Source organism: Cutaneotrichosporon cavernicola, assembly GCF_030864355.1.
Source record: "Cutaneotrichosporon cavernicola HIS019 DNA, chromosome: 5".
NCBI classification, from domain to species: domain Eukaryota; kingdom Fungi; phylum Basidiomycota; class Tremellomycetes; order Trichosporonales; family Trichosporonaceae; genus Cutaneotrichosporon; species Cutaneotrichosporon cavernicola.
Window position 1 is genome coordinate 1,029,138 of NC_083397.1, and position 26,328 is coordinate 1,055,465.

Sequence of the window (26,328 nt, forward strand, 5' to 3'; positions counted from 1 at the left end):
ATAGATGAATTGCGGTCGGGAGCACAGATCGGGAGACTTTAAACTTGGAGGCGACTTTGAGAAACGGGAGAGGACGACAAACTTTGAACACATTCGATCAACGCGAGACTGATACAGCGAACACACTGATGTCAGCACAATGTTCAGCCACAGCAGGAGGAGAGTGAATAAACTCACTAGTCGGATGGGAACAGTTTAGTACTGGCCGTAGCCGCCCTGGCCGCCCTGGTTGCCTGGAAAGTCAGCACAAGGACTCGGATGGGAGAGGAAAAGAGATATGCACCGCCATAGCCACCACCGTCGTTGAAGCCGCCCTGTTGAGCGGGAGCGCCGCCGTAGCCTGGATTGAAACCGAGCCGCGAGTACGCAGAAGAAGGGGAACGGAAGCGGGAAGAGCGGAAACGGGGCAGGGAGACCAGATTGATGGACGGCGAGACGAGATTGAACGCGCGAACAATGAAATGGAGAAAGCGAGAACATGATTGAGAGAAGAAACGGGAGCAAGCAATTGGAGATCACGAGTCAAGAGAATCCGGGTCAGAGTCAAGCCGAAGCCGCACAGTCTGCAAGCACTCACCGCCCTGTTCGCCGCCCTGCTGGAAGCCCTGCTGGCCGCTGTCTGCAGATATTAGCACACGGCCTCGCGAGATCAACTACAGAGTACTCACAACCACCGCCGTAGCCGCCCTGCTGGCCACCGAAGCCAGCCTGCTGGCCGCCGTAGCCGCCCTGGCCACCAGCGAAGCCCTGCTGGCCGCCGAAGCCCTGCTGGCCACCGTAACCACCCTGGCCGCCGGCGTAGCCCTGCTGGCCGCCGTAGCCACCACCGTAGCCACCCTGACCACCGTAGCCACCACCGTAGCCACCCTGGCCGCCGTAGCCGCCACCGTAGCCGCCCTGGCCACCGTAGCCACCGCCGTAGCCACCACCACCACCGCTGTCTGCTGTCAGTGAAGGTTTTGGAAGTTAGCTTACAGCCAGAGCCGTAGCCACCGCCGTAGCCGCCGCCGGCGGGCTTGGAGTTGGCCATGTTGACGCGAACGCGACGGCCGTCGAGCTCCTGCTCGTTCATCGCGTTGATGGCGGCGTCAGCCTCAGCCTGGGTGGCGTAGGTCTGTGATGTTAATTGACGTCAGGTTCACGATACTAACGACAAAGCCAAAGCCGCGCGAGCGGCCGGTCTCTCTGTCCTTCATGACAATGTAGTCGAGGACCTGCCCGTACGAAGCGAAGGTCTGTTGATTGAAGCAAACCATGGACACGGTGCGCGAGCCAGTGAGTATGGACCAAGTTCCAGTTCCCATGACGAGCCAGTTGAGACACGCCAGACGAGAGCACACGGGCAGACGAAGCATTGAGAGGACCGAGACCGAGACCGAGACCGAGACCGAAACAGAGAGCGATTTGAAAGCCCGAAACCAGACGAGACCGAGTCCGAGACGGAGACCGAAACAGAGAGCGATTTGAAATCCCGAAACCAGACGAGACCGCGAACGAGCCAGACCGAGTCAGACGAGACCGAGACCAAGACCGATCCACGAGACGAGGAAGACGAGAGACGAGAGACGAAGAGTTGAACAATCAAGTGCAGACAACACAAGAAGGCAATGAGCACGTATGAGCATAACTAAACCACGGGAGAAGAGAAGAAATAATGCAGACCTGGTGGAGCACCTCATCGGTAGTGTTCCAAGAGAGGTTACCTGTACAGTCAGCATGGCCGCACACAGACGGGAGCGAGACGCAGGTGGATGGGGATGGTCGACGACCTTGGGAGTGGGAGTTGTGTGACGACGAGTCCACCCGGGTGCATGCTAATGGATAACAACAACAGGCAGAAACGGCCCCACAGACGTTGCAGTTCTTAACAGGACGCGCAGGTCTGTGCGATCGTGCGGCGTCGTGTGTATGAGGGGTTGAGGATGAGAACGCACCGACGTAAACCTTTGCGGCAGACATGATTGATGATAGTTAGCGGATGGGATGAACGGAAGGGGAGGAAGTGGAAGTGGGAAGAGCTGAAAGGAGGGGGATGGAGCGATGAAGAGGAAGAGTGATCGTGGTGGGGATTGAATGGGTGGCGCCGCGCGGCCTACAATGTGGCTCTGGGTATTCTGGTGCACTGGTGCAGAACTCTTTCGCTTCTAGGGTCAAGGGCAAGGGCCCAGCGCACATAGGGGGGGAGCTAGAGTGGGAGTCGATCAGGGTTCAATTCTGCTGTGCATGTGCACTGTGCTGTGATCCCACAGTGTACTCACTCTATGATGATTTAATAACTACTCCCACTTTAACCTGATGTCGTCCATGGGAGTAGTCCATGTCGTCATACTCCGCGATGTGGCGAGTTGCCACCTTCAACGGCCTCCACTTGTCCAGTCCACTTTGAGCGTCAACAGCACACTCCTGCCATGTCCAATAACGTCTCCCAGGCCTCGCTGCTTGGGCTGAAAGCGATTACAGCCGAGCATGCCGAACGCTTCGAGAAGGAAGGCCGCACGGCCACGCGCGGCGCGGCGCGTCCCAAAGCCGTCGAGAAGATCAAAGACCCCTTCCTCCGTTCTTCGCCGGGGCTCGTGAAGCGCCTGGCCCGCGAGGCACGTAATGATGCAAGACGACGACACTTTGACAACGACGGGCCTAGCGACGAGCAGCGTCGCGCAATCCTCGAAGCAAAGGCGCTCAAGTACGACGCGCTCAAGCGCGGTGACCTGTCTGGCTTCACGGAGCGCGAGCTTGCGGAGGCCAACATTGACGTGAGCTCAGAATCCCAGACACGCAGCTGATAGCAGTTTACGGGCAATGACGAATGGTCAGATCACTCGTCGGACGTGGATGAGTCGGCGATGGCACCGAAGCGGTGGTCAGATGGCGAGGTTGACACGCTCGACGACATGGACCGCGTCGAGTATGTCGACGAACTTGGGCGTACGCGGTTTGGAACACGGCGCGAGGCCAAGGAGGCGGAGCGGGAAAGATTGGGATCGGGGCGAGGTCGAATGGAGGTGAAGCAGGATCGCGAGCAAGGTTCATCATATGCCGAAGTCCAGTGAGTTCGCTACACGAGTTGACTAACGTAAAGGAAGTCGACATTCATTCGTGCGCTGGACGGACGGAACTACAGCTGACAGCAGATGGGGACCAGAACTACTTCCCCGTGTACGAGCCCGACCCAGAGGAGCTCAAGAAGAAGTACATGGAGGCCGAGGCAGCGGCGCGCGCCCACCACTACGACTCAACCAAGGAAGGTGAGTTCATCACAGTGTACAGTAAATCTGACAGCCAGTGCGGGTACGCGGTGCTGGCGCGTACCAGTTCTCGCTCGACGAGGAGAAGCGCGCAGAGCAGATGGCGTCGCTGGATGCCGAACGGCTCGCGACGGAGCGCGCACAGGGGGAAGCCAAGCAGCGAGGGGGATTCAGTGCGGCACGGCAAGCGTACAGTAACCGTATCGAGGCGCGGCGTGAGCGAGTGGAGGCCAAGCGGGCCAAGCTGCTCGGAGGGCCAGAGAAGCTGGTGGACCTGCGACGGAAGCAGAGAGAGGAGGAGGCGACTAAGCTTTTGGATGACTTTGAGACCGAGTTGAGGCGGAGTCAGAGCCCAGTGAAGAAGACGTAGTGTGTGTTGTTGTATTGTATGGCATCCAAGTCATTGTCGTCATGGCATTGGGAGCAGGCATCGGGAGTTGGGAATGACGATGGATGATGAAGCGACCAAAGGTAAATGAGCGAACCAGGCACTAAAATCGTAAAATGTTTTCATCGGCCTGAACCAGAGTTTCGGAGTTAAAGCATAATCACGTGATTCCACATAGGTGTGAGAGCCATTTGGGTGGAGGCGGAAGCAAATCCACCCACGCCGCCCAGCGCCTGGGCGGTGTAGTGAGAGGTGAGTGGGAGCAAGTTGGTTGCCTCGTCAACTGACTTAGCAGCAAACCATCAAAGTGCGTCCCTTCGACACCCTACACCCCCTACCCCATCACTTACACGACACAGATGCGCGTCGACCGCTGCGACTTCTCCGGCTACAAGGTCTACCCCTCGCGGGGTAAGGTCTACGTCCGCGGTGACTCGAAGGTGCGCGCGTTTGGCGCGGCGGCTGGGGAGAAAGGCATCGGGCAGGCATATGGGACGTGCGCGTTCAACGTCTGCGTGGTGCGCGGTGTGCGGCGTGGCGTGCGTGAGGCGCGCAAGGAGAGAGAGAGGAGGGACGATTGCAACGGACAAGTGGAGGCGCACCACAGAAATCGTCCCGAAGCCTGCCCAATGCCTAACCTAACCCGCCGCGCCGAGGTGGATGGGAACCAGCTCACACCAGACTTTCCGTTTCTCTGGCTCGAAGAGCGAGTCTCTCTTCCTCCAGCGCAAGAACCCCCGCAAGATTGCTTGGACCCAGGTCTACCGCCGCATGCACAAGAAGGGCATCACTGAGGAGGTTGCCAAGAAGCGCAGCAGGAAGAACGTCAAGGTTCAGGTGAGACAATGTTGAGAGGATTAACTGACCCAAGCGTGGTGTTGTCGGCGCCGACCTCGCGTCCATCCTCGCTAAGCGCACTGCCAAGCCCGAGGTTCGCCAGGCTGCCCGCCAGGCCGCCATCACCAAGGCCAAGGCCGCCAAGAAGGAGAAGGAGACCAAGAAGGCTGCGCGTCCCCAGACTGCTGGCCACGCCAAGGTCTCGAAGCAGGCCGCCAAGGGCTTTGCCCAGAAGGTTGGCCGCTAAGCTCTAGCTCACTCTTCTGCACCGGGGATGACTTGTAGGATATGCGGGCCGCGCATCGAGCGATGCACTGGTTTTGCCATGCCCGCCCAGGCGGAGAGAGGTGGACTGATGACAGATATGTCGGCGGACAGGTACAAGGTCGGTCGACATGTCGAGCAAGCAAGCCTGGTCTGGCCGTCAGTGCCGTGCCGCGTTCACATTCGTTCCAGACCCACTCTCGCCTCTCGGCCCGTTCCTCGACGTCCTTTGCCAATTCCCTCCCAACTTACCACACCTTTCCTTTTCACACCGCAACCCATATGACAGTGCCCGCTCGTCGCTCCCTACGACGAACGAGGCGATCCGGTTAGCGAACAGAACCATATACGTGTCGCTAAAGACCACATGTCCCAGACGAGTGGGGCATGGGGGGGACTGCGATTCGACATCCTACCAACTTTGTTTGCTGTTGAATATGAATATGTTGGATTGTACCATTGCTCACGACTCGTTGCTGCGTTTGGTGCCGCAATCGTCCTGTTGTCATGTCAGTTGGCTTCCTGCGCTGCATTGTGTTGTCACAAGTGGCGAGAGCGGTGCCAATCTTTGAGAACATGACTTAGTAACAACCATCTCGTGCGAACCCCACAGCGCAATGATACAGTGCATGCTCTATCTCCTCTACCCTCTCTACCCGACACGGCGGCGCTTCTCTCCGCTTCCGCCCTCGGCAAACCCACCCGCTTTGAACGGCCGGCTCTTCTTCTCTTTGCCGGCCACCTTCTTCCTCTTCTTCTCAACGACCTTCTTAACGGCCCTCGCCCCGCCCTTCTTCTCAATAGCCTCAAACCGGGCCTGGAGGAGCAAGTCCTTCTTCTCGCTCTTCTTGAGATACCAAGCTCCCTTACCCTCTTTCCGGCGCGCATTCTCCTCTCCCCTAAGCTTGGCAAGCACCTCCCGCTCGCGCTGTTCCGTTCGTGCCCGATCCAAGCGCGTGCGAACCTGCGCAAGCTCGCGCTCAATCTCCTCCCTGGCCTCGGTGAAGCGGGGCTTGTCGACAAGCTTGCACGCCTTCTCGGCCTTCTTGGCGGCAACGACTTGGGTGTACAGGCTCTTGACCTCGGCGTCGAGGAGTTCGGGCACAAATGCGTAGCGTTTGGCATGGACGTCGGCGTTGGCTTTCTCAGCTGAGATGGAGGAGAAACGGGGGTCGCGGCGTTCGGCGCGGGGAACATCAATCACACCCCGGCGGCGCGAGACTTGCTTTTTCGACGACATGGCGACGGGACTGGAGTCAGCTATTGTCATGAAGAAAATCCGGCGTCATGAAGACTCACGCATGCTTGTTGCTCCGGGACAGGTCCTCGTCACTTTCGTTCTCGCTCTCGCTCTCAAACCGTTTCTTCCTCCGCGGCGCCTCCTCATCCTCGACCCCCAAAGCCTTGCCCTTGGCCCGCTGCATGGCAGCCAACTTGGCTTTAGCCTTGGCGAGTTTCTCCTCGCGCCCGACCGGCTGGGTGGACGCAACCCCCATGCGAGCCTGTACGCGCATGAGCGTGTCGAGGGGGATATCGTCCAGGCCCTTCTTGAGCTTACGCTGCTGTCAGCTTGAACATCACAAAGGAGCTCACTAGCTTTGTGGTGTCCTCGTCTTCGGGTTCCGAGTCGGAATCGGAATCAGCAGCGTCCCACTCGTCTGCCTCGTACATGCCCACGCCATCACCCTCGTCCTCCGAGTCGAACTCGGCATCTGACCCGTCAGAACCTTCGTCGTCGTCTTCGGAAGAGGCGGCTGGCCGACGCGAGGTCGCGACGTAGTCGGTAAACTCGTCCTCTTCCGAGTCGGGGTCGAGGATGTCGTCGTCGTCCGCGAACTTGGGCGGTGGGCGCTTGAGTGCAGGTTTCCTAGGCATGGTGGTGTTGTTGAGCGAGGTCAACTTGCAAGGTGGAGGTTGAGATTCTGAAATCTTGGGCGGCGGATGCAAATATCGTCATTTGCCACCCAACGCTACTCTGATAAACATCCTAATGGCTCCTAATGGCACCTAATGGTCGAGAGTATTGATCCTAGTAGATCAAGGAGATTGTGAAGTGGGGGCTCGAAGCCTGTTTAGCTACTGGAAAGGAAGCGATCAAGACCTCTACCCGCGCCGCGTGGACGACACAAAGTCCAGGCGGGCTAACGCGTTGTTGACATGAGTTTTCAACTTGCAGCGTACAGAGCGACATCCAACGCGTCCGGGTCACGTGTTAGCTCAGGTCTCCTCTATCCTATCCTAGACAGAGCCCAGTGTGTTCTACACTCTACGCAATCGGGTTCCAACACCGTCTCTTCCTCCCCTTCCCTTCCGCCATAATGCCGTGCATCCAATAATTTGACCGAGCTCCAACACCTCAGACGCGGAACCTTCGGCTGTGGTTAGCACTTATCTGACGCGCTACTCACCTGCCCGAGCGCGAGAAGAACGTCTTGAGGATCCAGATCTGTGCCCTGTCCGTCAGCTGAGCATTACGAATACTTGAGCTATACTTACAGAGACATGGCGACGACGGCGACACACTCGAGAATGGTGAACCAGAACAGACGGCTCTGGGTCGACAGCACGGTCGAGTAATTGCGGTGGTGGCGGGTGTGGAAGTACTTCTGCAGACGCTGGATGCTGGAGAGTAACCCGTTGATCTTGTACGTGCTCTCCTCGAGGGCCGAGGTGTGGTCCTTGAGCGGTGCCTGCGATGCCGAGAGGACGTGGCGAGGTTCAGACTCGACCATGATGCTGGGTGTGAGCGAGTCCAATGGGGACGTGAGGAAGGTGAGCGAGACCGCGCCTCGCCATTTCGTCACACAAACTACTGCGCTCCAACCGCCAAGCTGGTACGCGACTCACTCAAAGTCAATCAGCTTATCCGTGCCCGCCGCTTCGTTGGCAAAGCAGAACGAGTACTCTCCAATTTGCTTAGCCGTGAAGATGTAGTCGCCTTGCCGCTCGTTGTCGCCCTCGATGATAATCCTGTCCTCGGGGTCCATCACGACCCAGTCAATCTCAAAGTTGCCGCCGGATTGGATGGCAAAGTAGAAGCCTGTGGGTCAGTTGGCGGGAATGGGTGAGTGGGCGTGGAGGAGACAGGATCGCAGGAGCAACGAGGTGGGTAGGAAAGCATGAGGGAAGGCAGACGAAGGGGGAAGGAGAGCGAGATGGAGATGAGAAAGATGGCAGTCTCCTCTCAAGCCCGAACTCGCCATTCTCCTCGAGGAACCCCTCCTCCTATGACTCCGCCACTCTCCGCCTACCAATGTCAACGGGGGAGGCAGCAACCGCCTTCCCTCCAGCTCTTCCTGAATCCAGTAACTGCAATGGAGCCGACAACGCACCGACTTTCTCGCCAGCACCATCAACATCAGCATAATAGCACGCCTTCTCGCCCGCCTTGAGGATGGTAGTGAGCGCAGTCGCGTGCGCGCCAGCCAGGAGGAGGAGGGACGCGACCACCGAGAGGAGGACGCGCATCGTGACGAGTCGGGAAGGGGATTGGAGGTTAGAGAGGTAGGCGCAGTCGTGATGGGGATTTGGTCGTGCGGGTCGTGTCGTGAGCGTCGCGCTGGGATGAATGGAGTGGAGTGGAGAGGACAAGCTTTGAAGGTGGTTATGGTTTGGTGTGACGAGCGAGAGCTGAACGCGCATCAGACACGCTGGAACATGAGTGGAGGTTGGACACGTGGCGATATTATTCAGTACTCCCATATTGGTGAAGGCCTCCACCTGGGATGCCAGCGTAGATGCGAGCGCAAGATTGTGGAAGTCAAGCTGCAAGCTGCAATCAATGAGGATCAATCACTGCGGCCCTGTTCCCAATCCGAGACCCGGAAGCAACATTCTATCTGTGAGACTTGAGGCCAGTTTGACCTCCGACTGGGCTGGCCCATACCCAGTGCCCACCCACCTCAGACCTCCTGTTTCACCTGGCGATGTCCTCTGGCATGGAAGGCTATGGATCTATGGACCAGTGAATGTTACAACTTGCGCAGCCAGATGCTCCAACGACGAACAATGCACGCCGCCCGGGGACTCATCTCCAACTACCGCGATGCAGCGAGGCGGCCTGCGCGAAAGCATGGACACGTTACCTCGTGCGATGTCCCGACCTTCTGATCTCGGGGCCACACAGCTTGGCGCAGTTCTATAATGCGCGCACATGGCACGGCACTACGCATCCCTCAGTATATGAGTGGGAGAGCCTTGCGGTCCAACACGACGGACGCGCACTTGGCATTTGACTTGTCTAATGCGGGAAATGACGGGCAAATCGGCGGTGCCTAGCGCCGCTTTTTCCGAGACCTGGCCCGCGATCAACAGCTCCCTTTGTTTGTGTGGAGCGCCGATCACTAGTTCAGAATGTCCCGAATGACCTGGCTGTGTTTGTGCGCCCAGTGCGATGCCTCGGTTAGGATTAAGGTTGTGGAGCTAGTGCATGCCAGTAAACATAGTGTGGCGGTCAGTGCTGGTGCTGGTGCACGCTGTTCCAGAGTTAGACATGTCTCCAAAGATCTGACCAAACCAACTCCCACTAGGGGCGCTTGAGCCATCAGGAAAAGAATAAATCCATCGCATACTCTACTGTCCCCCCGCCTGGACAGCAGTTCCTCCCGTCCTTTTTCGCGTACAATATAATGAATAGTAGAGAGCATGTTGCCTGAAACATCCGCTCCACAGAAGTAAATGTGTGGTTATGTCAATGTTCAAGGGCGCTCGTGGTACTCCTGCTCCTCCTTGAACCTCGACTCCGAGGCGGTCTCAAGGTCGTGGTGGGCGGCGTGGTGGCCGGCGGGGAGGGCGGCGTGGAGCTTGTCCTCTGGCACATCCTCGACGTGGAGGGTCTGCTCGTCGTCGTAGTTGGTCTCCTTGATGGTGCGGATGACGAGGAGGGCAAGAGGCATCGAGCAGAACATGAGGAGCCACGAAACGATCTGCTCAGTGAGGTAGGGGGTCTTGACGGCGTCCATGCCAAACGAGATGGCGGCACCGGCAGACTGAACACTCTTGTAGTAGCCGGTCATGCGGGCGAGCTTGAAGGGGTTGTTGGAGAGCGAAGCCATGATGTAGTAGGCGAGGCCCTGGAAGAGAGAGTCGGTGAAGTAGTACATCTGCGGTCAGAGGATGTTCTGGAGAGAGGGTATCAGAAGCGCGACACTCACGAAAAGGAGACCGTACGCCTGAGGAGCGTGGCCCTCGTTGTAGTCGAGGCGCCACGACTCCTCCGGGGTGGGGACACGCGAGAAGAGCCTCTGGAATGCAACACCGCCGCCCCAGACCGAGCCGACGAAAACGAAAACGACGAGCCAGCCGATCATGGCACGAGTGCGGCGCTGGGCGGGGATGAGGTCAAGGAGGAAACCGACGAACAGGCCACCGATGACGGCACCGAGGTTGGTGATGAGCGACGAGAGGGCGCGCGAACGGCCGTTGAAGATGAAGGGGACAACCGCACCCTGGTACTGGACTGTCAGCGATGTCAAGACGGGAAAAACTCACGGCGTAAAAGTAGTTGCTAGCAAAGAACATGGGGAAGAGGGCAAGCATGCGCCAGTCCTTGAACTGGCGGAAGAACTCGCGGACCTCCTCCTTGACCGAGAGCGTCGCCTCGAGCTCGACGAGGGTACCGTCTTCACGGACAATGTGCTTGGCGGGCAGGACGAGCTGGGAGGCGGCAACACCGCAGAGCATGAGGATGGTAAAGGCCAGGTAGACACCGGTAGAGGCGTTGGGCTCCTTGCCCTGCTTCCACTGGATGCCGAGGGCAATCGACGCGCCGACGACTGCGCCCATCGAGAAGACGGCCCAGAAGATGCCGAAAGAGCGACCCTTATCCTTCTCCATAGGGTAGGCCATCATGATTGTGCCCTGAGCAGTCCAAAGAAGACCAGCACAAGCGCCAAGAATGGCACCAGAAACAATGAGGAAAGGACGAACGTGGTGAACCTGGAGAGCCCAAAGGCCACCGACGTAGATGGGGTAACCGCAAGCACCGATGAAAAGAGTGAGACGCGAGCCGATAACGTTCTGAGCGGTCAGTGCTAGAAGCAGAAGAGGTGACTCACGTGGACCGAACCGGAGACGAAGCCGACCAGGCAGAACATGGCGTAAAGAAGAGACGAGGTAATGTCCACGAGCGAGACGTCCTGCGCACCACCTGCGCCGAGGTTGGAAATGGCGTTGAACATGCCCGGGGTAAGGAAGCACACGAAACCGATCAGGAAGACCTGGACCTTGGGCGAGTTGTCTGAGGTCAGGCACTGGATCTAAGGCTTTGTCTGTTTGTCGGGAAACTTACATCGCACGCTACCGATCTTGAGCGATGCAAGGCGCTCGCCGAAAGATGAAAAGCGACCCATTGTCGTTGTTGAGAGCTAGTGCTCGCGGAGAGTAAAGGAAGGTGTGGGAGGGGTGTCAGGCGACTTGAAAAAGCGACCGAGATAGATAAGTGTCTGTCGAGTGTCGAGCGACTGTCGAGAGGAAGGCGCTGCTGAAGTTGAGTGATGAGCAGTCGACCACCTCTGACGTGAGTTTATAACTTGTTGTCTTGTCTTGTCTTGCATGGTTGTGATTGCGTTGACGGTGGTGGCAAGCGCGGCGCGAGATGATTGAAATTGCGGCGCGATCGCCGCTCCTCCAAAAGTGGAAAGTTGTGCCCTGAAGGTTGTTGAGCCATCAGAGATTGAAGTGTGGCCGGGGAAATCTGGCTATTACAATGCCGTAACTTGGATGGCTTGAGGCCGATGGAGCGGGGCCTTGAACTGTAGGGTGAGAGTGCCTGCGTGGGGGAAAGGCCGAGAACGACAAACTCAGAAGGTAATAGGTATTCCGGAGTTTTCGCCGCAGCCACATGATGCCACCAAAGCTACCGGACGGCGCATGGTCCATACCTCGTGTCCTTGCCCTGCCCCCTCTCACTAACCAGTGGGCCCCCTAATGCCAGCCAGACGAGCACACGCTCGTGCATTGGAGTTGAAACTATCAGACATTTGGTAAGGGCCAGGTCATTGAGCGATCAAAGCCGTCGGATTCTCCACATCATGACCGGCTCTCGGATAAGCGCCTATGCCACATCTCATCTCATCAATCTCATAGGTAATATCTAATAGAACTTGCACGCTATTTTTATTCATCGCGTGCGGCTTCATGTACATTCGGCAGTCACGCTGCCTCACTTGCCTCATTGCTGACATCTTAGGCACCCTCTTGCCTTCTTCGGCTTCGATCGCGGTAACTGTTGCTCGAGGGCGAAAAAATCCGATTATCCAGGGACCCCGCAAAGTGGAGGACTTTGCGGGGCACCCTCTTTCCCTTATTCCCCAATCAGGTCACCATCACCCATTTACTTTTCGGCCAACTCGCCGCATTCTCCAGCCTTGGCTGGCCAAGATCGCAGAGCGCTGCATCAGCGCCCTGTCGGCTGTCGGGTTCCGAGATATATTGCAAGCTCCTATCGTTAACAGTGCGTTGTATCCGGTGGAGCAGTTGTCGACGGTGCACTCGCCGCGGGACGCGGTGGCTCGCCGATCTGAAGCCTGCCGCTAATTCGAGCTCACTGCCGAGAATGGGGATGACAATGACGGCGCCGACTGTCGAGGATGCGCCGCAGAGGTGCTGGCGTGACACGAATACTTGGGGAAACGAAGGGTACAGTGCTTGGGGCCGAGGTCGCGAGTGGAGCCGCTATTACGCGGGAACACGATCTCTGCTTAATATGGCGTAATGTCGGTTGTTCGTTGAGGAGACTGATTCCAAGTGGAGTGATGGCGACTGAGAATGACTGGGAGCTGGAGAGGTGAGGCGGGCCAAGCCGCTGGCACTTGATCGAGGGGAGCTGCCGCGGATTCGTCACTGCTTCAAGTCCTCCATGTCTCCAGAGCACATGTCCTGCACTGTTCGTCCTGCACAGACTCGCCCTCGGCCCTGCGCCTGCCTTTCACTTTCTCACTTCACGCTCGCACCATCAGATCTCAGGACGCCCATCCACCAATATTCCAGAAGCCCAAGTACGCTAGGCCCAGACCATGCCCAGGCCATGTCGATTTCTTAGAACCGGGTTAAGCTGTCGGGTCAGGAAAAAAAGTTCTATCGACCCGGTCTCACATCAGCACCTTGATCTCACCTCAGCACAGCACATCGACCTGCGTAGCGCAGGGTGAGTTTGGCGAGCATCCTGTGGCGTGTGCACCTAACAGGTGCATATGTAGAGGCGGGCGGAGATGGCCCAAAAAGCGCCGCCTAATCCTACCCGACCGAAAGTGTCCGATGGTTAGTGCTCGAGCCGGGATTGGACCATTGTCCTCGGTCTGAGTTTGGGCCTGGAGAGCTTATCAGGAGGAATGGCCCAGCTATTTTCAAGGCTCCAAACGCCAAACGCCCGAGCAAGGGGATCACGGGGTCGAGACTAAGGTCTGTGAATAAACCTTGGCTGGCACTACGGCATGCACGCCATGGCGAGTACCCGTACGCCCGTGTGCACGCCCAAAGAACACTCGGGAGTGGGGGATCTCTGGGACTATGGAGAGCTGCCAGCGTCCTGCATCCTGCATGGAAAGTGACATGAGTGACTTGACTGGGCCACAGGATGACAAGGATGACGGCTGGGTGGAGTTCGGAAGGCGAGGCAAAGGGGTAAATGTGTCAACGATTCATGTGCCAACAAACGCTCCTGACAGCCTCTGATGTGCCTCTTGACCCTCCTGATCTCATGATCTCCTAATCTGTGGACCTGCAGGATCAAACCCCCAATCAAGTAACGACAGAACGTCTCATGTTGAGGTCCTGGACTGGTCTCCTGCTCAGCTGGCCACAAGCCACGAGTCACTGAGGTCTCCAAGTTTGTTGCATGCCAACGAAACCCCTCCCCTCCATAAGACATGATACATCCAGTGCCTTGGCAACGCTGCTACTGTTATTCCATCCTTCTTGCTCACTTGTTCACTTGTACAAACACTCCATTCTCACCACTTCACCATGCCGTCGTGGATCCAAAGCGTGCTCAACACCTGTCCGCTGGCGGCAAAGTTCAAGGGCGACCGTCTCCCCATCCCTGCCGAACTCGGTCAATTGCCATACTTTCAAAAGCGTTTCAAGAACAAGTACGCCCACTTGTACAAAGCGCACGATGAGCGGGGACTCAAGTGCCCAATGGACGTCAAGACAATGGAGGACATTGTATCGTTCTGTCAGCACGTCTTGCGGTCGGACGATATCGTCCGTTCTACCAAGGACGTTGCGCGCGTATTCCTAGCCCGCGTATTGAACGTGTACAATGGTGAGTGTGTAGTGTGTTGGGCATCACTGACTCGACAGCGCAGAACCCAGTACGCGGGTCGATGGATGAGGACATTTTCGACCAGACTGGCCACCTCAAGAACGAGGGGTCGAAAACACAAGCACAAGCGCAAGCGCAACCCCCCATAAAAGGGGACGAGGTGCAGGAAAAGTCTGCCGCACCGGCCCTTGCCGCAGAGCAGACAGACGAGCTCGAGGCAGCGGCGATGCGCCTCTCAGTGGACCAGGACCGGCGGAGGATGAGGCGGCTGGAGAGGCATATCGTCAAGCTCGAGGCACGACTGACTCTCCTGGAACCCGATAGTGATGAAGATTCAAACAGTCCGGGAAACACCGGACCAGCCAAGCCGTCCCTCGACGTTGTCCGTGACATTGAGAAAGAACGTAACCTCACAACCGGTGTCGCGGTCGCGCGCACGGGTTCCGCCGCAACTTCTGGGGCGCACACACGAACACCATCGTCGGGTCTCACGCGCAACGAATCGGGTGCGACGGCCAACAGCAACGGGGCAGTGGGAAAGGAAAAGGACAAAGACAAGGACGTACTTGTACGCGAAAAGGAGCGGGACCGTGAGAAGATGGACCGTGACGGACCGCGCGACAAGGACCTACGCGAGGCCAAGATCCTCCTCCGAGAAATGCCTATCATCAAGAAGCTGGGACGGGGGACCACATCTCCTTCTCTGCGCACACCACCCCAGCTCCGAACGCCACCTCCGCCACCGGCGTTGCGCTAGTTGCACTATTATTCCACCGTTTAATTGTTTCGAACTCTTAACATTGGACTCGGACACTGTAGCTTTTCATGACATGCACCGCCACTCATTATGATTTCCACTCCCTTGTTGACATCGGGTGTAAGTGCAGGGCCAATGGCGGAGTGGGAGAGTGACGTCGGTGATGTTATTGTACAGTAACATGAGTTGTTCCTGCTTTCGACTCGACTCTTCAACTCGCCTCTCACTTTGATCCTCTTGCAAAAGGGGAATTACGTCAAGCCTACGTCAAGCCGCAATCTCAAACATCAGACGTGAGACGCCAACCCCAAAGCCCCTTGCATCCACATGAAGAAGGGTGTGGTCATCTACCCAAAGTGGTAATGGAGTCCAAGTCGGGTCCGACATGACCGTTCACTGTCACTGTAACCTCGTGACGACATGACTTGATTTCCAAAGCCGACAGCAATATCTAACCCCAAAGCCGCAAGCCCAGCTACTCAGCCCAAGATAATGGCCTTGGCAACATGGCCGTGCCAGTTCACTCCGCACGCCACATGCCGTCTTCACAACATTGCCCAAAGTAACCGGCTGAAACGTCGTACATTCCGAGTCAGAAGACGGCAGAACGCCTCTACGTGAGAGCTCACATAGCCCTACCTTTTCCCAGACTGGCATCAAGAGCACGCGTCAACTAGGTGCTGCTGTCCAAGTCGGTGCTCTTGGCCTCATGCGCAGATGTGTTGCGGAAACGAAGGAGTAAACACGACTCTCTGGTAAACCAGAGCCGAGTGCGGTCTACACGCCGCTAGGGCCTGGCCCAGGCGGAGCCCCTCGAGTTGAACAGTTCACCGTCGACATGGCGACCACCGCAGGGTGTGACAAAATGGCTTTAGTTCAACCGAGCATAAGAGCTGAGGGAAGTGGGTACAAATGCAATGGGCCAGTCCGGAGTCTATTTATGGTTGTTGAGTGTGGCTAGCTAGGTTCTATGTGGGTTTGACTTTGGGTGGGGTCGGCGTCTCGTGGTCCACAGGTGGGTCGGCGAGTGGTCGCGCCGAGCTCACCTGTTCCACGACGGACTCCTCGACGCCCACCGTCTCCACACCGTCGTCGGCCTCGGTACCATCGCGATTGCGCAGCGCGAACGGCTGTCCCGGGAGCTCGCTGATGAGCCGCTGCACCTCGGTATCGTTGTGTCCCAGGCCGAGCCAGCCGGCGCGCAGGCCGTTGGCCACGACCGTCTTGAGGGCCTTCTCGAGGGCGTCACTCCTGCAGGGTATGCCGTTCGTGGAATGGATCGATTGGTGTGGGATTGGAGGAGATTATAGTGTCGAGTGCCGGTAAGACGTGGTGTGTCAGCCTCTGCACACTGTACAACGAGTCGCAGACAAACGGAAGGGTGGTTGAATGTTGGTACTCGTCGCCACACAACTGCCATTCGCTTCGCCAGCCTCAATCAGAACACCATCTGACGCGCATACACCACACTCTCGCCCTCCTTCCACGACGGTCACTACACCTCCGCACCCATATCCAAGTGCCGCATCCCTGCGCCGCACCTAAACGGAGAGCGCAATCGGCAGTCCGCTGCGCGCGCGAACACACAACTCAGACTTCTCACCCACGCCATCAGCCACTCACCTCTCCTGCAAATGCTGGACGTCCTGGGCCGCGTGTTCGTTGAGCTTCTCCACCGCCTCCTCGAGGTCCTCCAGTCGTTCAGCAACGAGATCGCGTCGCTTGACGTTCTTCCGCGACGAGCGGTACGTTTCACCCAGTACCAGGGACGCGCCGAGAGCGAAAAGGAACGTCTCTGCCATCATTGATGCGCCATTCTGCACGGCCCTTAGTGTCAGCGACTATGAGCGGTCATCAGCCCACTTGGCCTCGTTGAGAGGCTTGATGTTCCTAGCCTCCTCGTTGAGCAACCCCATGCGCATGCGCGCCTCCGTGCGATGCATCGCCTGCAGTCAGAGGTCGTGGTCAAAAATGTGCGTACCTGCGCGAAATTGATGCAAATGCGACGAAACCTCTCATGACTAAAAGGCGCATGTTGTAGACACGGGTATGGGAGAGCCGGGTGGAGGGATCAACAGATACGTTCCATGTTCAATGGTGGCGCCAATGAGAGAAGGTGTGGAATGCCAAGGACCGAGGCGGAGTGGGGCGAGCGGCCGAGAGATAGGAAAAGTGGTGTGACCCAAGATTGAGTATGTAGGAAGCCACAGTTGTCACGCGTCAGCTCTTGGCAACGGCAACAGGTAACAAGACGTGGCGTCGACTCACGTCACGGCCTGCTGCTTGATGGTTGCGGCAATCGGCTTGGCCAGCGTCTGCACGTCAGCATGTCCCCAGTTCCAACAGAGTCAGCCCACCTTTACGGCCAAGCTGAAGATCTTGATCGATGCCATTGTCGCGTGAGCAGCGTTGGCAGAGACGAGTAGACGATGGTAATGACGACTAAAGTTCTGGATGTATCGGTGACGAAGCGAGCCAACAGAGGGAGGGTTTAGGCGATCGGCTGGCCCCGCACATTGCCACATGGCCTCCACCACTGCCACCAAACCAAACACGCGTCACTTCGGCATCGAGAATGTCCCTCACCAAACCATCCAATACACCGCTGATAACAAGCCAACATGAAGACATCCCCACAGTTCCACAAGCTCGTCAGGATAGATAACTGGGACCTCCAACTGCTAAGACGCCAAGATGCGCCAAGCGGCCAAGACCATGAATGCTTCTCTTACAAATGCGTGACTCGACGTCCTCTTCTGACCATCACCACCATTACCAAATGGGTTTAGAAGGCTGTACCATGGATACCATGGAGCAATTACAAAAAGTTGGTGGCCCGGGATAAGCACGTGACTTGTGGTTGGATTGAGAATTGACCATTACAGCCTTGATTTCGATTGGCGCTACAGAAGCGGCCGTCTCTTACGCCTTACGAAAAAGGCGAACAAAACTTGCTCCTTGTCCTCTTTCGCCTCTCGGATTCCCGGCGGTTTGTCGATCCTAAGACGCTCAGACAACATGTGGTGGATGGCCATATAACATGATGCAGGTCGGCAGTGCATGGCTCGGCACTCGCCGCTCAAGAACGTGCGAGCATGTCCAGTTCCAAGTTTGGAAAGAGACTGGAATACCAAGCCAGAGTGATGCTAAACAGGGCGGAAGAGCTGCGGATTTGATGCAAGTCTAGTATCTGTCGTGCTTGGCGTTTTCAAGGAACTGGGCTAATATGGCTAAATGGTAGTCAGATTCGATTGATTAGGCCGAGACTTTCCTTCTTCCTTCTACCGTTCGACTTGGCTTTCCAATTTTCGCCTTAATCCCTATGTGTCACCTCGTGCACATCAACCCCACCAATAAGCAATGGCCCATTGCCCGATATCCCAAGTTATAGATGTGCCCTTGTTCGGGATCGCAAAATTCCAAGGACGCGCCAACACAGTCGCGTGGCGGCTGTTCGGCTGTGTGTCGGCCGGTGGCTGGTGGACGCTGTCAAAGGTTGTGACAAACGTGCGTTCTCAAAAGTCTTGGCCCACTCACGAACCCATCAAACTCGTCGTTCCACCATTCCCTGCGGATCAAATCGTTCAGAACACTGCCTTAGCTTACATGGTATTAACCAAGTTGCATACTGAAGGAATCTCACCGCTTTACAGCTTTACGTGCCTGACGCCGCCAGATCCGTAGTGGCATATTCAGGTTCCGTGGCACTTGATAATGTTGACAGAAACCGCCGACACGAGTCTTGGCCACGCACGTTCGATGCTCGAGAGCACCGAAATAACGATCCCATGCTCGGCCTCGTGTGACCACAGTCGCCCACCCGTCGGCAGCGGCGGTCCAGAATGCTCTCTGGTGCGAGCTGGGAGCAAGTACTGCATGAGAGAGATTGATTCTCTCTCCTCACGGCTCACCGACTCCTTCCGTCTTCAGCGGCACACTAGATAAAAGGACCTGCCATCATCACGCTAAGCCATCTCATCCTTCACATCTGCCCTCTCCAAAACACGCACTTGCGTTCGCCAGCCCCAACGACCAAAAGGGAGGCTCCTTTTTTCCCACAACTCATCTCCCACCCTCACAACTTGGTCACTCCTTCTTCTAGTGTCCACAGACCTTCACCGCCACCATGCCGCTTCATCAATATGATTATGTCTTGGCGATCGGTACAATGTTCGCCGTCCTTGATGCGTACAACAACGGTGCTAGTGAGTACAGTGGTGGTCTTCTTGTTTTTTTTTTTTGGCTTTGGCTTGCGTAATGCCTTGGCCTTTGGTGGATGACTGGTTCATCGGTTCTGGTCTGGACCCAGTCCGAAAATGTAACTAACATTTCACAGACGATGTTGCCAACGCTTGGGCGACCTCGGTCTCGTCGCGCTCTGTCTCCTACAGGCAAGCAATGATCTTCGGCACCATCTTCGAGATGCTCGGTGCCATCACCGTCGGTGCTCGTACTGCCGACACAATCAAGAACGGTATTATTCCCAACTCGGCCTTTAGGGGTGACGCAGGTGTTCAGATGCTTGCCTTTACCTGCGCCCTCGTCGCCGCTTCTTCTTGGGTCATGTGGTGCACGCGCCACTCCGCTCACGTCTCTTCAACCTACTCGCTCATTTCCGCCGTCGCTGGCGTTGGTATTGCCACTGTCGGAGCTAAGAACGTTCGGTGGGGCTGGTACGGGGTGAGTATAATGCTAGAGTACAGCTGACATTCAGGGCAAGGGCCTCGGTGCCATCTTTGCTGGTCTCGGAATGGCGCCTGCTGCGGCAGGCTGCTTCGGTGCCATCATTTTCTCTTTGATTCGCCTTGTCGTCCACGTTCGTCGCAACCCCGTCAAGTGGGCTGTCTTCACATCTCCTGTCTGGTTCCTTGTCGCTGGAACCATCTGCACCCTGTCCATTGTCTACAAGGGCTCGCCTAACCTTAAGCTCAACAAGAAGCCCGGTTGGTACATCGCCTCGGTCACCCTTGGTGTCGGCTTTGGTCTCGCACTTCTCTCGGCTCTCACCTTTGTTCCTTACCTTTACTGCCTTGTCATCAACAAGGACAAGGACATTCGCTGGTACCACATGTTCCTGGGCCCTCTCAACTTCAAGCGTCCCCGCCCCGAGGGCGAGGACAACCAGGCTCGTGTCCGTGACTACGCTGTTGTTCAGCACGACGCGGACTTTGCCGATGAGAAGACCCTCGCTGGTGTCGAGTCCCCCGACGATGAAGCTTTCAAGCAGCTCCCTCCTGCCGCCCTTGACGGTACCCCCAACATCATGACCACCCCTGCCACACTTGTCGGCCGTGAGAGCCAGCAGCTTTCGTACCGCGAGATCATGGCCCGCAACGAGGAGCGCTTCCACGCCAAGCTCCGCAAGAAGCGCGGTCCTCTCGGCTGGGCGATGCGCACTCTGCACGAGAACCCCATCGGCAAGGGCGAGATCTACGAGAGGCACAACATCATTGCTTTCATCAAGCGTATCCCTGCCTACGTCGTCTGCGGTGCTCTGTACGGTCTTCACTACGACATCCACGCTGCCCAGTCCGGTGTCTCGGGTACCCCGGAGGGTGATCGCATGGAGCGCGTCTACAGCCACGCCAAGAAGTACTCCAACGAGGTCGAGCACACCTACTCCTTCGTCCAGGTCCTCACCGCTTGCACTGCCTCCTTCGCCCACGGTGCCAACGACATTGGCAATGCCGCCGGTCCCTGGGCCGTCATCTACACCGCCTGGAAGACCGGCAACGCCGCGGCTGCCAAGGCTCCCGTTCCCATCTGGCAGCTCGTTTTCCTTTCGGCCACCATCTCCCTTGGCCTGGTGACTTACGGGTAAGTTTCTGCAAGGACAAAAGCTAACTCTACAGCTACAACATTATGAAGGTCATGGGCAACAAGATCACTTACCACTCGCCCTCGCGTGGTTGCTCGATGGAGATGGGCGCGGCCATCACCGTCCTCGTCTTCTCGCAGTACTCGCTTCCTGTCTCCACCTCCATGTGCATCACCGGCGCCACCGTCGGTGTTGGTCTCTGCAACGGTACCCTCAAGGCCGTCAACTTCCAGCGTATCGGCCTCTTGGTGTTGGCCTGGATCATGACCATCCCCGTCGCAGGTACCATTGCCGGTGTCCTCATGGGCATCGTCCTCAACGCTCCTCACTTCAAGGTTTAATCGGAGGAGTTTGAGTGGGTTTGCCAAGTCGCTCGTGCCTCATGAGAGTACCGATGCTAGAGCTCGACTAATTGATATATATATTCTATATTTTGGATGCCACTGTGCATGTGTAGAGTTCTGCTCCCTGCAATATCCTCCAGGACTAACCATAGTACAACAGCTGCAATTCCATTGATTGAATTGAGTAGCTGATGCCACATCTAGGAGGACCATTTCCTCCACTCCCTTTATCCCAGATCCGAGATTAACCGATATCCGACGGAATGTGGAGCACTATATCAACAATCCCCCTCCCAACTCTTGAATAAAACTCCTTTTAACAACAGCATACAAGGCAATGCTGCTCAACCCATGGCGCCACGAAACCAGAAAGCCCGCGTAGAGGGGCTCTCGGAATGGGTCCCTTCACTGGACGACTTGGGCTGGTCTTCGGAGGAAGACGAGGCTCCCTCATCCAGCCCCTCAACGTCCATGTCTCCAACGACACCCCACAAAGGAAGCCACGTCAACGCCGAGCCGCCCAAAACTGGTACCTACAGCGATGAGGTAAGGGCTGATGGAAGGTGAGAGTGCCGCCGGTCAGCTCGCTATGATGCAGCTACGGACACCGAACAAAGGCGAGGCTGCTCGGCGCGCCGCTCTCACCCGTCTCTGGAACGGGCCCAGTACTTCCACGACCCCTTCCAAGTCCCAAGGTGCAACCGCCAGCGATGAGGCCGAGAGAGGTGCTCAGGCAACCATGACAGAGCAGTACGTTCACCTTCCTTTCCCCCACTTCCCACGCCCACGGAGACCACCTTCCTTTGTCACCTCATGTATCGGCGTCTGACTACGAAGAGCCCACCTCCCCAAGACTCCTTCCAACGTCAGGCATTACGATGCAGATTGCCGGACACCGCAGCAGGAAGCGCGTTATGCCGCTATCCAGGAGGCCATGGCATCGAGCCGTGACAGTCGAAGCTCGACGTACCCCACCCACCCGATGACGCTCCGCAGCGCACGTAAGACAAGCGAACCACCAAGTACGCCGAGCGCACGGAGTTTGACTTCCGCATTTAAAGCGGTGTCACACGAGGCCGACCTTCCGACACATCACTGGAGCCCTGATCACCCTCTCGAAGCCATCCCGCCGGAGGACACCTTCCTCGAGCTCATTCCCCCCAATCCACTCCAGGGCGTCTTCAACTCGAACGCTGTACGGTACGGAGTTCAATGGGAGCTGGAACGCAAGATCCGCTCCTTCCGATCCTCGGCTGGAGTATCCTTCAACATCTCGCCTGAAGATGTCCAGCAGCTGACGGGGTCGGTAACGGAAGCCATGCCTCGAATACCTGCCGTCATCCGCAACATCTGTCGACGCGAGAGCCCTGATGGAAACGAACCAACCTTGGCGTTCGGTCGTCGTATTGCTGCCTGGGCCGAGATGGACCGTGAAGAAGCTGTTATATTGGACGACTCCAAGACTTTCGACGGCGTGTTCAACACAAGCACCAACTGGCCTTACGGAGGCCGGCTGGTGTACGCTGTCGGGATCAGGTATAACAAGGACCGGTAAGTTCAGCTGGCATGCTCTCCCCTGACGTTAGCCGCCAGAGGGGAAAGTCTCTGGAAGCATTGGCGTTCCCGTTCGACTTCGACCTCCTCCAAGTCGAGTCCCCGTCAACATCGACACGCCTCGCTCGCCGGTTTGGATCTCGTCGAGTCCTTACTCTGCGGTTCAAGAGCGTTCCTCGCAGGAACGGCGCACGGGAGAAGCTGTTTGTTCTGTTACGTGGTCGAGCGCTCGTCCTCTTCGGGCGCGTATTCCGGGTCATGTGGATCGGGCCGGACTCGGAGAAGGCCATGGCTATTCAGACGAACGAGGTTCCTCCGAACGCCACTCCGTTGGCCGAGCCAAGCATGCCCAGCTTTCTGCATATCGTATTGGGTGAGCTTATGGGCGCTGACAAGCTGACCATAGGATTCAACGCTCTGGACGGCAAGCGCCCACAAGCTATGGCCAAGTGAGTGAAGTGAGTAAGCCCAGCTGACTTTCAGATGGGCTGCGCGTACCCAGCTTGTACAATCTGACTCAATACCCGCCGCCATTGTCGATCCAGATAAGATTGTCGTGGTACCTGACCTGACATGTGACTGTGCGGGCGCCTCGCCAGCAGCTGCTCAAACCCTGACGGACGGCTGTGGTCTCATGTGTGAGTGCCCCCTGGAGGAAACGACCGACTGACCGCAGCTTCAGCGCTCGCGCTGCGGATCAAGCAACACCCCAGCTTCTCTCATCTCTCGTCGCTTCCTTCAGCTGTCCAGATGCGCTTGGGCGGCTCAAAAGGCCTTCTGGTGGTCATGAGCCCCGAGCAGGAGAATCATTACCCCGGCATCGACGTTGTCCTTCGAGACTCGATGGTCAAGTCACAGCCGTCTGCCCATTTTAAGCGAGACCCTTCGAATTTTACCGTGGACGTCCTACGAGTTGACGGCCTGCACATCGGCTCCTCATTGTCTAGTGAGCCAGCAATCGTCATGGCACACAACGGGGTCCCATTGGAGGTGCTCGTGGACAAGGCGCAGAGGAGTATAGCAGACATCGGCGAAGCTTTCGCCGCGACGCCCAACCACAGCGAAGGCGAAGACGAGAATTCGGCAGAGGCACGGCTCCTTACTTCCCTGTACCGCGCTGGCGGGGTCGGGGTCGAGCAGCAAAAACGAGAGGTTCTCCAGAGCGGACAATCGTGCAAGGTTGTCGGTCTTGCCTCGCGGCAGGTCGACGACGACGCCGAGATGGATGGCGACGAGGAGGGTGACGACGGCAGCGATGAGCTGTCTCCAGGAGAGCAGTTCGTTTACAGCGCTAGCCGTGCTGACTTCAGGCTCTACCGAATGGTTCGGGCTTCTATACGACCAACTACCGACGAACTCGGCTGCGCGTATGCCGCTTCTCAGCTGAGGTATCTGATCAACATGCTCACTCACCGTGCCGCTTTCGAGTACCGGATCCTCATTCAGCAAAGCTTGTCAGCGTTTATGGTGCCAGATGCTGCGGGAGTGTTAGCCCCAGACGAGATCTTCGTTGCTTTCGGGCAAGAGCAGCCACTGAACCCTGCCAATCAACGGGTGAGTGACAGATTGGACGGTGCTGACCGGCAGCGAATGTCCTTCCTCGAAGGCGATTGTGTCGTCTACCGTTCACCATGCAAGCTACCTACTGACGTCCGCAAGTTCCGAGCGGTCGTCCATCCCGCATTACTCCATCTGCGGAACTGTGTCGTGTTCTCGGCTCATAGCGCTATGTGTCACCAACCTCCAGCAAGCTTCCTCGGTGGAGGTGACTACGACGGTGACATTGCCACTGTCATATGGGACCCTGATATCGTGCGGCCGTTCAACAACGCACCTGATCATCTTGCCGCTGAACCACCCGGATTTGAGGAGGATAACTTCGCCAAGGCCGTCGTGACAGCGGGTGAGTTTATTAAAGCGCTCAAAGGCAAAGACGACGCCACAATCGCAGCAAACCTTCAGCACTTCCTCCTCGGTCACATACTGGACGAGCAGCTCACTGGGCAGTGTGAGCTACTGACGTGGGTGACTGACGCTGAGACCAGATTCAGAGATGCACGCGTACGCCGTTTACACTCGAGGAGTCGACCACCCGGATACATTGCGACTTGCCCGCATGTAAGCCGTCATTGGTGATTGGGCACACTCCTGACGGCAGGTTCTGTCAAGTCCTTGACTCCCGGAAGAGTGGTCTTAGCGTGTTGCCGGCCGTGAAGAGAAAAGACATGAAGCAATTCGGCCGCAAAGTAGCCTGGCGCGTAGCCAAGCTCAAGGCCAATGGCAAGGACAACTGCGACAATGATGATGCAGGGGAAGCCGTACGGCCGAGGCACTTTCCGCCGTTCATCGTGAGTCGAACCTACTCAGCGATTGCCTAGGATGTCGTCGCACTCACACACCAGATGGACGTGATCAGTTCCAAAGCTCAGGCAGCCCGCCTGGAGGTTCTTAGCCGCTTCCCTGAGCCCAATGTCCTCGGCCGCAGGCGCGAGCTCACGCCGCTCGCAGAGATGTACACCACTGCCGCTAGTAGAGCCGGGAGGGACCCTCAACTCGCGGAACAGCTTCGACTAGTCAAGACGCATGTCAAGTGGGTGTACGACATCTATCCCCTTATCTTCCAACTCAAAATCCTCGACTTGTCCGACAATTACAACACCAACGTGCGGCCGCTTGAGATGCAAAACGGCCCCGGTGCGGACAACATCAGTCGCCAGTCTAGCGGGCAAGGCCTGGCGGCAATGGGCTATTCGAGCCGCGATGCATGCCCTGGCAAGCCACGCCGTCTGCCGTCACGGGTCACTCGGGCACGCCTCCGTGAGCTGCGGCGGATCTGGCACGATGGCATCGTCCCCGCAGATGTGCCTGATCTTGTTCCGCTTCGGTCAGCGAGAACATTGGCTGAGCTTAAGATCTCGTACGCGGTTCATCTGTCTAATGCAGATGGGCGGCCTATACGAATGCCGTACGTCTCGCGGCCAGTCAAAGATGCAACTGACCTCCAGCTTCCAAGTTGATCTAGAGACGATCTGCAATATGGCTGCAGAGGCCAGAGGGGGTCCGGTCAGCACAATACCGGCAACAACCGCATCTCGCCTTCGTCCGCGGTCTTGACGAGCACGCCTTATGACATAGAACTCCAACGACTAACTGCATTTGATAGGCCATGAATGTGGAAGCGGGAGCGGCGGATCGGCAACTGACTCGATCGGCCTCTTATAGGATCCGATCATCGATACGCCACCCAAATGAGCAATCGATTCTCCACTCCTGGATTCATCTATCGGGGTCGTGCGGTAAAGCTATCTTTTATTGCTCAAGTCTGTGGCGGCGACGGAGGCCACAGGTACTGATAACCAAGGTGCGCGAGGGAACGAAAGCCGACGGTGTCGGCCAATGTGAAACAGGGCCAGCGGCGAACTATCCGCTAATCGGGAATCGGTTGGTTATCAGAGGGAGTTGAGCCTAATCGTGTTCCATGCCCACTTATCGATGCCGTCATTCCTTAGCCCCATGTGCGCCCAGCCCAAGCGCCGACCCCGTTCCCAAGCCACCTGCATCAGCACCGAAAAGTGCCCCGCTTCCTGATATCCATACCTGTGCCAAGGATGGCAGCCTTGGCTCCATGTCAAGAGCCTCGACTCCGGGCCCGAGTTGCACGGTCTACTCGGGTAGAAGGACCAAAGCCAACATCTCCGCCGAAGACCCGTGCAACGAGCTAGCTCTTCGCTACAGTCCTGTAGGCATGGCCGATGCGCGGACGTTATTGCCTATCGTCTGGCGTTCCGGGTCTGTGAACAGCGTTGGGAGGCCGAGATGGGCGAAAGGGATCCCCGACCCCTGTCCCCAAGTCGTT

General features: G+C 57.1%; 9 protein-coding genes across 9 annotated transcripts; 4 read left to right on the top strand and 5 right to left on the bottom strand.

Annotated features, from left to right (window-relative positions):
• Positions 1-97: 97 nt before the first annotated feature.
• CcaverHIS019_0504190 (uncharacterized protein) lies at positions 98-1,959 on the bottom strand (the record flags this gene model as incomplete). The annotated part of the gene is made up of 8 exons (XM_060601576.1): positions 98-125; positions 178-340; positions 578-619; positions 669-941; positions 976-1,114; positions 1,155-1,235; positions 1,663-1,703; positions 1,935-1,959. The coding sequence occupies 8 exons, from the start codon at positions 1,957-1,959 to the stop codon at positions 98-100; spliced, it is 792 nt and encodes a 263-aa protein (XP_060458056.1).
• Positions 1,960-2,408: 449 nt separating this feature from the next.
• Positions 2,409-4,717, top strand: CcaverHIS019_0504200 (uncharacterized protein; the record flags this gene model as incomplete). The annotated part of the gene is made up of 9 exons (XM_060601577.1): positions 2,409-2,753; positions 2,790-2,905; positions 3,012-3,046; positions 3,132-3,245; positions 3,284-3,600; positions 3,929-3,940; positions 3,993-4,073; positions 4,315-4,464; positions 4,505-4,717. 9 exons carry the CDS (start codon positions 2,409-2,411, stop codon positions 4,715-4,717), a joined length of 1,383 nt encoding a protein of 460 aa, XP_060458057.1.
• A 669-nt stretch (positions 4,718-5,386) lies between these two features.
• RRP36 (uncharacterized protein) lies at positions 5,387-6,609 on the bottom strand (the record flags this gene model as incomplete). Its single annotated transcript, XM_060601579.1, has 3 exons — positions 5,387-5,984; positions 6,034-6,293; positions 6,328-6,609. The coding sequence occupies 3 exons, from the start codon at positions 6,607-6,609 to the stop codon at positions 5,387-5,389; spliced, it is 1,140 nt and encodes a 379-aa protein (XP_060458058.1).
• Positions 6,610-7,090: 481 nt separating this feature from the next.
• Positions 7,091-8,202, bottom strand: CcaverHIS019_0504220 (uncharacterized protein; the record flags this gene model as incomplete). Its single annotated transcript, XM_060601580.1, has 5 exons — positions 7,091-7,109; positions 7,143-7,187; positions 7,231-7,470; positions 7,582-7,774; positions 8,067-8,202. 5 exons carry the CDS (start codon positions 8,200-8,202, stop codon positions 7,091-7,093), a joined length of 633 nt encoding a protein of 210 aa, XP_060458059.1.
• Positions 8,203-9,431: 1,229 nt separating this feature from the next.
• Positions 9,432-11,084, bottom strand: CcaverHIS019_0504230 (uncharacterized protein; the record flags this gene model as incomplete). The annotated part of the gene is made up of 5 exons (XM_060601581.1): positions 9,432-9,836; positions 9,888-10,187; positions 10,225-10,752; positions 10,791-10,972; positions 11,024-11,084. 5 exons carry the CDS (start codon positions 11,082-11,084, stop codon positions 9,432-9,434), a joined length of 1,476 nt encoding a protein of 491 aa, XP_060458060.1.
• Positions 11,085-13,698: 2,614 nt separating this feature from the next.
• Positions 13,699-14,756, top strand: CcaverHIS019_0504240 (uncharacterized protein; the record flags this gene model as incomplete). The annotated part of the gene is made up of 2 exons (XM_060601582.1): positions 13,699-13,999; positions 14,038-14,756. 2 exons carry the CDS (start codon positions 13,699-13,701, stop codon positions 14,754-14,756), a joined length of 1,020 nt encoding a protein of 339 aa, XP_060458061.1.
• A 968-nt stretch (positions 14,757-15,724) lies between these two features.
• On the bottom strand, positions 15,725-17,149 carry CcaverHIS019_0504250 (uncharacterized protein; the record flags this gene model as incomplete). The annotated part of the gene is made up of 6 exons (XM_060601583.1): positions 15,725-16,007; positions 16,380-16,583; positions 16,620-16,702; positions 16,738-16,777; positions 17,025-17,071; positions 17,114-17,149. 6 exons carry the CDS (start codon positions 17,147-17,149, stop codon positions 15,725-15,727), a joined length of 693 nt encoding a protein of 230 aa, XP_060458062.1.
• A 1,733-nt stretch (positions 17,150-18,882) lies between these two features.
• CcaverHIS019_0504260 (uncharacterized protein) lies at positions 18,883-20,915 on the top strand (the record flags this gene model as incomplete). The annotated part of the gene is made up of 4 exons (XM_060601584.1): positions 18,883-18,961; positions 19,093-19,436; positions 19,471-20,573; positions 20,609-20,915. 4 exons carry the CDS (start codon positions 18,883-18,885, stop codon positions 20,913-20,915), a joined length of 1,833 nt encoding a protein of 610 aa, XP_060458063.1.
• A 354-nt stretch (positions 20,916-21,269) lies between these two features.
• On the top strand, positions 21,270-25,494 carry CcaverHIS019_0504270 (uncharacterized protein; the record flags this gene model as incomplete). Its single annotated transcript, XM_060601585.1, has 13 exons — positions 21,270-21,447; positions 21,482-21,668; positions 21,756-22,469; positions 22,505-22,845; positions 22,879-22,921; positions 22,956-23,110; positions 23,149-24,026; positions 24,060-24,375; positions 24,524-24,590; positions 24,631-24,820; positions 24,875-25,356; positions 25,385-25,437; positions 25,478-25,494. The coding sequence occupies 13 exons, from the start codon at positions 21,270-21,272 to the stop codon at positions 25,492-25,494; spliced, it is 3,621 nt and encodes a 1,206-aa protein (XP_060458064.1).
• Between the last annotated feature and the right edge of the window lie 834 nt (positions 25,495-26,328).